Source organism: Citrus clementina, unplaced genomic scaffold (genome assembly GCF_000493195.1).
Source record: "Citrus clementina cultivar Clemenules unplaced genomic scaffold, Citrus_clementina_v1.0 scaffold_1, whole genome shotgun sequence".
NCBI classification, from domain to species: Eukaryota; Viridiplantae; Streptophyta; class Magnoliopsida; order Sapindales; family Rutaceae; genus Citrus; species Citrus x clementina.
The window spans coordinates 972561-979293 of record NW_006263303.1 but is presented as its reverse complement, the minus strand read 5'-3'; the positions used below and the strand labels follow the sequence as shown (position 1 = coordinate 979293).

General features: G+C 36.6%; 2 protein-coding genes across 4 annotated transcripts in view; both read left to right on the top strand.

Moving 5' to 3' along the window:
• Positions 1-3327, top strand: part of LOC18054276 (pentatricopeptide repeat-containing protein At4g31850, chloroplastic) — a 4090-nt gene extending 763 nt beyond the window's left edge. Inside the window, exon 2 of the mRNA XM_006450212.2 lies at positions 6-3327. Within this exon, the coding sequence (XP_006450275.2) occupies positions 6-2980 (2975 nt within the window). The 3' untranslated portion in view covers positions 2981-3327. The remainder of the gene's footprint in view (positions 1-5) is intronic.
• Positions 3328-3884: 557 nt separating this feature from the next.
• On the top strand, positions 3885-6157 carry LOC18054275. 3 transcript variants are annotated; one of them, XM_024178688.1, is made up of 5 exons: positions 3885-4784; positions 5077-5199; positions 5309-5379; positions 5474-5651; positions 5746-6157. In XM_024178688.1, the coding sequence occupies exons 2-5, from the start codon at positions 5116-5118 to the stop codon at positions 5893-5895; spliced, it is 483 nt and encodes a 160-aa protein (XP_024034456.1). In that variant the 5' UTR covers positions 3885-4784; positions 5077-5115; the 3' UTR covers positions 5896-6157. The 3 variants fall into 3 exon arrangements, with proteins under 3 accessions (XP_024034456.1, XP_006450274.1, XP_024034455.1); XM_006450211.2 differs by lacking the exon at positions 5077-5199 and having other exon boundaries at positions 3887-4784; XM_024178687.1 differs by lacking the exon at positions 3885-4784 and having other exon boundaries at positions 4795-5199.
• The last annotated feature ends 576 nt before the right edge of the window (positions 6158-6733 follow it).

The following is a 6733-nucleotide window of genomic DNA, read 5'->3' as shown; positions in this document are numbered from 1 at the left end:
CTACTGAACATGTAATTACATGCTTGAAGTTTTGAGGGTTTATGGGAGGGTTACTGATATGGTGGTTGTGTTTGATTTGATGCAAAAACAAATCATAAATAGGGATCTGAGTACTTATTTGACAATATTTAAGGCTCTTTCCTTAAAGGGTGGTCTTCGACGAGCCTCATTTGCATTGGAAAAGATGAGGGCAGCGGGGTTTGTATTGAACGCCTATTCATACAACGGGTTCATCCATTTCATACTGCAGTCTGGGTTTTGTAGGGAGGCTTTGGCAGTGTACAAAAGGGTGGTCTCTGAAGGTATTAAGCCTAGCCTGAAGACATATTCTGCACTTATGGTAGCAGCAGGGAAGAGAAGGAATATTAAAACAGTTATGAATTTGCTAGAAGAGATGGAGAGATTGGGGTTAAGGCCAAATGTGTACACATTCACTATATGCATTAGAATACTTGGGAGGGCGGGGAAAATTGACGAGGCATACAGGATCTTGAAGAGAATGGATGACGAGGGATGTGGGCCAGATGTTGTTACCTATACTGTTCTCATTGATGCTCTTTGTACTGCTGGAAGACTTGATCAAGCCAAGGAAATTTTCTTGAAGATGAAAGCTAGCAGTCATCAACCAGATCAAGTAACCTACATTACCTTGTTAGACAAATTCAGTGATTGTGGCAACATAGAGGTAGTGAAAGAATTTTGGAGTCAAATGGTAGCAGATGGTTATGCCGCCGATGTGGTCACTTACACCATATTTGTTGATGCTTTGTGCAAAGTTGGGAATGTTGAAGAAGCATTTTCCATCTTGGATCTCATGAGAGGCGAGGGGATCTTGCCAAATCTTCATACTTACAACACTTTGATTTGTGGACTCTTGAGGTTAGACAGGGTAGAAGAGGCATTGGAAGTATTCAATAATATGGAAATTCTTGGTGTTCAACCTACTGCTTACACATACATCCTCTTTATTGATTATTATGGAAAGTCTGCTGATCCTGGCAAAGCTCTTGAGACCTTTGAGAAGATGAAAATTAGAGGTATTGTTCCAAATGTTGTGTCTTGCAATGCATCTTTGTATAGTCTTGCTGAAACTGGTAGGATTGGAGAAGCTAAAACTATCTTTAACGGGCTCAAGAATAGTGGATTTGCTCCAGATTCAGTAACGTATAACATGATGATGAAGTGCTATAGTAAGGTGGGCCAAGTAGACGAAGCAGTTACATTACTCTCTGAGATGGTAGAAAATGGATGTGAGCCTGATGTTATTGTAATGAACACTTTGATTGATACACTTTACAAGGCTGATAGAGTGGATGAGGCATGGGAAATGTTTTGTAGAATGAAGGACATGAAGCTTGCTCCTACAGTAGTAACATACAATACGTTGCTCTCTGGACTAGGGAAAGAGGGTCAAGTCCAAAAAGCTATTGAATTGTTTGAGGGTATGACTGATCATGGTTGTTTTCCTAACACAGTAACATTCAACACACTCCTGCACTGCCTCTGCAAGAATGAAGAGGTTGATCTTGCTATGAAAATGCTATATGAAATGACACCAAGGAATTGTTGGCCCGATGTTCTGACTTACAACACTATCATTTATGGCTTAGTGAAAGAGCAAAGAGTTAAAGATGCAATCTGGTTCTTCCATCAGATGAGGAAATGGCTTTACCCAGATCATATAACTTTGTGTACCCTTCTTCCCGGTGTTGTTAAGGATGGGCAGATTGAGGATGCTTTCAGACTTGCAAAGTGTTCTATTTATCAGATTGGGACTCGCGCTGAAAGGCAGTTTTGGCAAGATTTGGTGGGAGGGATCTTGACTGTAGCTGGACCAGACAAATCAATTTTATTTGCAGAAAAGTTGGTTTGCAACGGAATTTGTCGGGACGATTCTGTAGTGGTACCCATAATCAAACTTTTCTGTAGGCAGAAGAAGGCCCTTGCTGCTAAAGATTTATTTGTGAAATTTACTGAAAATCTGGGAGTTACATCAACACTAGAAATGTACAATTATTTAATTCATGGGCTTCTTGAAGTCCACGCCACTGAAATGGGGTTGGATCTTTTCACAACTATGAAGAATGCTGGTTGTGCTCCCGACATTTCTACCTACAACTTGTTACTTGATGGTTATGGGAAGTCTGGTAGAGTGGAGGAACTTTTGAAACTCTATGAAGAGATGTCTTTTAGGGGATGCAAGCCTAACACCATATCTCACAATATAGTCATTTCTGGTCTTGTGAAATCTAATAGTATTGATAAAGCTATGGATTTATTCTATAATCTTGTAAGTGGTGGCTTCTCTCCCACTCCATGTACATACGGCCCGCTGATAGATGGACTCTCAAAGTCTGGAAGACTGGAGGAAGCAAAAAAACTCTTTGAGGAGATGTTGGACTATGGATGCAAGCCTAACTGTGTAATATACAATATTCTTATCAATGGATTTGGGAAAACAGGTGATGTTGAAACAGCGTGTGAGTTGTTTAAACAGATGATCAAAGGGGGAATAAGACCAGACTTGAAGTCCTACTCCGTGCTTGTTGATTGCCTCTGTATGGTGGGCAGAGTGGATGATGCGTTACACTACTTTGAGGAACTAAAGTTAAATGGCCTCGATGCTGACACTATTTCATACAATTTTATGATTAATGGGCTTGGAAGATCAGGGAGGATAGAGGAAGCTCTTTCCCTCTTCGATGAGATGAAGAAGCGAGGCATAAGCCCTGATCTTTACACCTACAATTCCTTGATACTCAATCTTGGGAGAGCTGGAATGGTGGAGGAAGCGAGGAAATTGTATGAGCAACTGCAAGAAATGGGTCTTGAACCTAATGTGTTCACATATAACGCTCTTATTCGAGGGTACGGCACGTCAGGAAATCCGGACTCTGCTTATGCAGTCTATGAGAAGATGATGGTCGGAGGTTGCAGCCCCAACCCGGGAACATTTGCGCAGCTTCCTAATCAGTCCTGATCAACTGAGATACTCCTGAGTGCTACGAATACTACCTACTTGCTGAAGTTGGTAATCTTCCACCCCCGTGTCAAGTCTTGTATATAGTTCATTAATCAAGCTGTTGAGGATTTATCCTCCTAGTCTTCGACTGAGATGATGCTTTTGGTGATTGGCATTGTATGATTCCCAGAGCTGGTGGCAACTGTTTTGTTCAGCCATCAGAGTTTGTGTCTTCCGAGTTGCAAGTAATATATGCTGAAAATCCCCGAGCCACTTCCCTTAGCCATAAGCACTGTGAATACTTAGCCTCCTCGTGCACATTTGTATGTCCCTATAATGTAATACAATGATTTCTTTTTTTTTTTTTTGAGTGCATATGCCATACCTTTTTTCTTTAATATAATAAAAATTATTCAAAGATTGTTACAGACAAATTTTCTTCACAATTCAAATTAAGTTTTTTTTTAAAATTATTCAATTGAAATATAACGCAGAAGAGAGGAGGGGGGGGGGGGGTGGGGATCAAGCAAGTAGAGAGATCTCAAATCGTCGAAAGAGTGCAGCATTAAGTTTTTTTTGAGATTTTTTTTTTCATTCATTAAACCATTCATTTGTTGACTGTATTTCACAACAATAAAATTTAAAAAATAGCTAAAAATAAATACTTTTTAATATAATGATTGATTTGGCGATGATACCTCAAATGAAAATGAGAGAGAAACGAAAAAGAAGAAGAAATTAAAAGGCAAATGTTTATTATTATTATTATTATTATTATTTTCATAGGTAAGATAAGCTGCTAAAATAAATCAATAGTTTCAAATATGTACCCTCTTCAGTAAGTACAATTAAGGTCTGAGTAGTAACATCAGGCCGCAAGACTAATACATTCACGCAATGGCATGTTCAGTGCAATTGAATTAAAAAAGAAAAAAGAAAAAAAAGAAGACCGACTGCCAATCAAATGTATTCGAGACGTAGGAGGGCATTTTGGTAATTTAAGCCATCCTTGTTGCGTCTTGTTGCAATATACCCACCATTACAAGGCAGGTAAAGTTGAAGTTGAAATTGGAAAAACTGCAAATGGATGATGAAGAAACGAACAGTTGCCACTTTATCTCCTGCCTTTCCTGCACCACCGTCTCTGTGTATCTACCAATTCCTCTCCAACCAATTGCCCAGCTGGACCCAAAATGTTTTCCGCAAAAAAAAAAAAAAAAAAACCGACAAAGAAAGAAACGTAAAAATGAAATATGGAAAGATTGATGAGAATGTCATCAGTTGTCATCCAACCAAGATAACTCTTTCTTCACAGCAATAACAACAAATATGTTTCCAAATATACCCCTTTTGATTCCCTTCTTCAATGTCTCATCCTTTACAACTCTCTCTCTCTCTCTCTCTCTCTCTCCCTTTCTTCATCATGGGCCCGTTTGGCTTCTCACATTCAAGGGCCTTTCACGGAAACACCAACTCATTACAATAAATTTGCCCTTTTGTTTTTTTGTCGTATAATTCTCTCCTTGCCATCAAAGTTTATTCTTTTTTTTTTTTTGGTCAAATTGGGGTTTGTGTTTCGTATGCTGTATATATATATATAGATTCAATTTTTCCTCTGAAAGCTTCACATATACCGAAATATTTGATCTGTAGTTGTGTAAATTTTGGTTAATTTTCAAGTTTTAGCGTTTAAGTTTCTATCTTTGTGAACAAGATGAAAAGGGTCGCTGCGAATTCTAAAAAATCGCACTTTGTTTGGGAGGAAGCCAGTGCGAAGTTCAAACAACAAAGACTGCTTGAGGATTACTTGGAAGTGCAAAAGGTTAGCCTTCACTCAATCTATTTATTTATTTGGATTTGTTTTGCTCTCATATGGTTTTCTGGGTTTAGAACTTTTAGCATTTTTGTCAGGCCTTTTGTTTATTACTTTTTGATGGCTTGTTTGTAAGGGTTTAATGAAAGTTCCAGCAACATTGTGCTATAAATTTCGTGGCTGTGATTGCTATCTGTTAGGGCCCAATTGAAGTTCCAATTACATTGTGAGGATGAAGGAAATATGATTTGAATTATTGATTTAATTTTTTTTTTTCATCATTGTTGAAAATTGTTTCAAGTAAGCCAAATAATTCTGGTAGCTCAGCCTTTTGGTCTCAATGGATCTAAACGGTGCACTTTATGAAGTTCAAAGCTTCACTGTTGTTGTTTTCCCCATGCTCAGTAAACCAAACCATAGGGGAGTAAGTAAAAGATTTGGGGCATTTTAAATTTTAGGCAGTTACTTGCATTGGTCCTAATTTGATCGTATTTAGGTTGGCCCTTATATGATTTTATGCAAATGCTGTATAGGAGTTTGTGTGCAAGAAAAAAAAATTGCAGATAGCTAAGCAGAAGAGAGAAATTCTTTTGGCTGAAGTTAGGTATGAGCTTTGCTTGATTTTTCGTTGTTTTAAAGATTATCAAATCCAGAATAGTTTAAAACTTTGGTAGAGTTGCCTTTTTGCCTAATTGTAGGTTCTTGAGACGGAGGCATAAACATTTGAAGATGCAATCTGAAGAACTTGAAGTTAAGCAAGGTCTTGTTGCAAATTCGTCTACACAAAGCCGAATGCTTGCCAATAATGAGAATCATGGTGTCAATGAAGTTTCTGTGAACAACCTACCTCCTGTTCTAGTTGCACATCCAATTTTGGTAAATGAAATTGGATCAATTTTTTATTCAGAATTCAAACAAGTGATGTTTGCGGCGGTATTTTGTATTGACAACATCTGATGTTACATTGCAGGGAGGTGAAGGCTGGAATAGAGAAAGGAAGGAAGAGGTTGTTTTGGAATCAACAAGAGTGAAGAAGAAGCGCAAGACTCACACAATCAATGAGAAAAGAGTTGGGAAGAAGAAAATTTCATGGCAAGATCAAGTGGCTTTGAAGGCATAAATTTTCATATAGCATCAAGGCACAGAGAGAGAGAGAGAGAGTAGCTTTTCCCAAAGACTTCAGTCTCATTGTTTGTGATGATTATCATCATTCATCTATGCATATGTCTTTTATCATTATTATTGTATATGTCTCAGGTTTATTAATGGGTTAATGACTTTATTTTGTTGTAAATATCTCAACAGTAAACAATATGGTGATGTTCCCATTGATCAGGCCAGTGAAAGATACAATTGCCTCTCTTACTTTATTCATTATAAAACTTAGCTCACTTGAATTTAAAAATTCTCATCTCCTAGCTACAAAATCCAATATAAAAAATTAAAAATGTCTTGTCTCCTAACTCCTAGCCTAACTACAAAGCCTAAAATCCAGCACTCAAGCATCTAAGGTAGCGTTTACTTTTTGGATTGGATTGGGAATCCTGAGGAGTGGGAATCCTAGGATTGGGAGTATGGAGTGGGAGTGAGAGTAGGTTGTTTACTTACACTGGAATGGAAGCATGGAATGGAGTTCAAAATTCAATTTATGTGTTTACTTTGTCTTGGATTGTGAGTAAATAGTTTCAAATTTTAATTTTATTCTTATTTAAAGAATTATAATTTTTAATTACAAAACTAATAAAAAATATATTTAATGAATAATATTTATTTTATTATATTTGTAAATTTATTATAATTATTAATATTCTTAATTATGAACAATAAATTATTAATTGTAATTTTAATATAAAATGAAATGTTATTTATTTAATATAATTATATTAAATTTATTATTATATAAAATAATAATATAATATTATTTAGTACAAAATTAATATTTTCTTAGAATAAAGTAT

Bases quoted from the DNA above. Each gene is read 5' to 3' on its own strand.
- LOC18054275 (XM_006450211.2), top strand. From the start codon at position 4,677: ATGAAAAGGGTCGCTGCGAATTCTAAAAAATCGCACTTTGTTTGGGAG. The intron at 5,380-5,473 runs GTATGAGCTTTG...GCCTAATTGTAG, and splicing joins ATTCTTTTGGCTGAAGTTAG to GTTCTTGAGACGGAGGCATA. The intron at 5,652-5,745 runs GTAAATGAAATT...GTTACATTGCAG, and splicing joins TAGTTGCACATCCAATTTTG to GGAGGTGAAGGCTGGAATAG.